The 3,308-nt window shown below is 48.2% G+C and overlaps 1 protein-coding gene across 4 annotated transcripts in view; it reads right to left on the bottom strand.

Moving 5' to 3' along the window:
• Nucleotides 1–321: 321 nt before the first annotated feature.
• bnc2 (basonuclin 2) overlaps nt 322–3,308 on the bottom strand; it is a 112,330-nt gene continuing 109,343 nt past the window's right edge. For 3 of the 4 annotated variants that reach the window (XM_047812682.1, XM_047812683.1, XM_047812684.1), the window contains exon 5: nt 322–3,308. This exon is cut by the window's right edge and continues 201 nt beyond it. In XM_047812682.1, the coding sequence (XP_047668638.1) occupies nt 2,909–3,308 (400 nt within the window). In that variant the 3' untranslated portion in view covers nt 322–2,908. The other variant, XM_047812685.1, reaches the window with a different exon arrangement.

The following is a 3,308-nucleotide window of genomic DNA, read 5'->3' as shown; positions in this document are numbered from 1 at the left end:
TTTTTAACAAGATTTTCTGTCTCTCCGTCTCTCTAACACACCACCACCGACGACTGACCGTCTCTTTCTGAACAACGAGAAAGAAGGGAAGTAAGAAGGGAAGAAAAAAACAGAAGAAAGTGATAAGAATGATATAAAGAAGGAACAAAAACGAAAAGTCTCCCGGCTGGCCCCCCTCCGCCGCCCCCTCCCGCCCCGTCCTTCGTTCCCCCGCGCCCCCCTCCTCCCTCACCCGCCCGCCCGCCCCCGCCCTCGCCCCCGTCCCCGCCCCCTGCCCTCCCCTGCCCGCCCCCGCCATCCACCCCTTCCCCCCCCTCGTCTGTAAAGAGGAATGTAAGAGAAGAAAAGAGACAAAAGTGAATAAAAAAGAAAAGAGTAATGAAAAAAGCAAAAAGAAAAGAGGAGGGAAGGAAGGAAAGAAGACTGGGCTTTTCTTTCTGCCTCGTCCATCACAAGAGGTTAACAAGTCCTCCTGCTCCTGTCATCTCTCCAGCCTGTTAGTGCAGTGTGTGTGTGTGTGTGTGTGTGTGTGTGTGTGTGTAAGAGAGAGAGCAGGACAGACAGACAGACAGACAGACAGACAGACAGACAGACAGACAGACAGCTGTCAGCAGTGAGTGTATGTGACTCGGGAGAAGTCGCTCGCTCTCGATGCTCAATTTTTTCTCTCAAACGAAATAAACAGGCAATTACAGCTGCTGTTATTCAGAGTGACGGGGAACTTAAACGTGTGTTATTAACCTGAGTCCCTGAGGAACCCCAACACACGGAGGAGGGTGGTGGTGGTGGGGGGTGGGGGGATAGGCGGGGGTTAGATGAGTGTGTGACACGAGCATGTCAGCAGCTTTCACGTCTCTAAACGTAACAAAGTGACGAGCGAGTTATTACACAGATCAGCACAGAGTCGGTGCTCCTGCCTCCGGTGTGCTGCGCCTCGGATTTAATCACGCTCGTAAACCCAACCTTCTCACTGCCTTACTGCCTCACTGCCTTACTGTCTCACTGCGTTACTGTCTCACTGCCTCACTGTCTCACTGCCTTACCGTCTCACTGCCTTACTCTCTCACTGCCTCGCTGCCTTACTGTCTCACAGCCTTACTGTCTCACTGCCTTACTGTCTAACTGCCTTACCGTCTCACTGCCTTACTGTCTCACTGCCTCACCATCTCACTGCCTCACTGCCTCAATACCTTACTGCCTCCCATCAGCATGAGAGTGAAAGAAAAGTGGTGTGAAAGTGAATGTGGTGCAGCAACAATTCAGTGGTCAGTGTTCAGGGGTCAGTGGTCAGTGTTCAGGGGTCAGTGGTCAGTGTTCAGGGGTCAGGGGTCAGTGGTCAGTGTTCAGGGGTCAGTGTTCAGTCCCACACTGAGCTCCAGCTCCGCTCTCACACACAACACAGAGAGCAGTGTGATCAGACCACACCCATATTCGGGGAAACATGGACCAGTTCACTGATTAACGTCTGACACTTTTCTTTTCTTTTCTTTACGTCTTCATTTGATTGATCAATGGCCTCATTATGTGACATGGGCGGAGCTTAGACAGTGACATACAAACTTGTCCCTTTTACACGTTTAACCAAACAATTTAAAGTCGAGGTGAATCTGATGAAAACGTGACGTTCGCCGGTCGGTGTGAAGGACGTGTAAATCTGAGCCGCCGTTAAATTCACGTGTTCTGATCGTTCTGATCATTTTTATGGCGGAACGCGACATTTGTCCTGTTTTGCGTGTGATGTCACAAATGGCAGGTTGATGACATCACACGCTAACGCTCGCTCCAGTCATGTGACCTGATACCGTGTCTGGGTTCCACGTCAGAGACGATACACAACCTTCGACTCAACACAAGCGCAAAGTCGGGACATTTCTGTAAAGATACAATGTTTTATTTCCTTTTTCCTCGGGCCGTGACTGCCGAGCGTCTCCGTCCTCATTAATATTACACATCCCGCTCGCTATAGCTGCAAAGTGCAAAAAACCGAAACGTCTGACTAAATCTTTTTTTTTTTTAAAAAATTAAGAAAAAGGAGGATAAAAAAGCTAAAGGAGTCGTTCAGGAGCCTGAAAGCATGCAGCTCCGTCTGCAAAATCTCACAAGTAGATAAAACGAGTCACAATATTATTATCATCATCATCATTATTATTATTATTATTATTATCAATTATTATTATTTTTGTTCTTGGGTAAATTTTTTTTCCTTTTTCTTTTTTAATTTTGACGTTAATATAAATGAGCTAGTAAAATGCTACCTGTTGTCACCTACACTTTCAGCTGAAAGAGTAAACTTTAACCAAAAGGAAAGAAAAACAACAAAAAATAAAGAGCAAAATAAAAAAGAGCAAGCGACCATCAATACAATTGTTTTACACCAAAAAGCCTCTCAGGACGTTATTTACAGATCGAAACTGTTCATGCTTTAGGTAACTGTATGTAGGGCTTCTTTTTTTTTTTCATAAAGCTATCGTTACACAAATACAACAAGGAGACGTTTTTTTCTCGTATTATTATTATTCTTTTTTCAATAATACCATTTCTGCAGGCAACAGTCACACGTACAGAGTCTGAGGATCTTCTATGGAGTCGGACACACACACGAAAAAAAAATAGGATCGAAATGGCGGCCGTTTGGGAATCAAGCAAAAGAAGAGAAGCCTCGAGTCGGAAAGAAACGTCCCGTCAAATTCTCCCAAAGAAGAAAAAAAAAAGCGAGTCAGAAAGGGAGCAGTGACGTGAGCCGTGACGTGAGCAGTGACGTGAGCAGTGACGTGAGCAGTGACATGACCCAAGGTCATTGTCTGGTGGTCGCATTACAGGACCTTTGACACGTTTTGACACTGAAATGCAGAGATATGGGCAGAGTGTGTGGGGAAGCGGGCGTGTCTCTGAGGAGGGGGAGGCGGGGCTAGTCGAGCATGGAGATGAAGGGTGTGTTTTTGTGCAGGTTGGGGTTCTGACTGTGTCGGTTCCGGCTTCGGACCGAGGAGAACATCATGTTGCACCCGGGCACTTTGCACTTGTGCATCTCGCGCAGGTGAACGGTTTTGTAGTGCACTCGCAGCGTCCCTTTGTTGCTGTACATTTTGTGGCAGATGGAGCATAAGATGCCGCCATTAGCGGTCGCCGACGGCGAGGAGGTGGGGTCTGAGGTCACCAGCCCCGCCCCTTCAACTAGCCCAGGCCCCGCTTCCTCTCCCTCGCTAACGTCCAGCTCGTCCAGGAGCACGCCCTCGTCGCTGGCCTCGTCCGAGTCACGTGACGACTGGACGCTGCCGCTGGAGTGGATGCTTGACGCCGTGCTCAGG

This window comes from Tachysurus fulvidraco, chromosome 4, assembly GCF_022655615.1.
Source record: "Tachysurus fulvidraco isolate hzauxx_2018 chromosome 4, HZAU_PFXX_2.0, whole genome shotgun sequence".
Lineage (NCBI taxonomy): Eukaryota > Metazoa > Chordata > Actinopteri > Siluriformes > Bagridae > Tachysurus > Tachysurus fulvidraco.
Note: the sequence above shows the minus strand (reverse complement) of the source record. Positions and strands in the feature narration are given on the sequence as shown.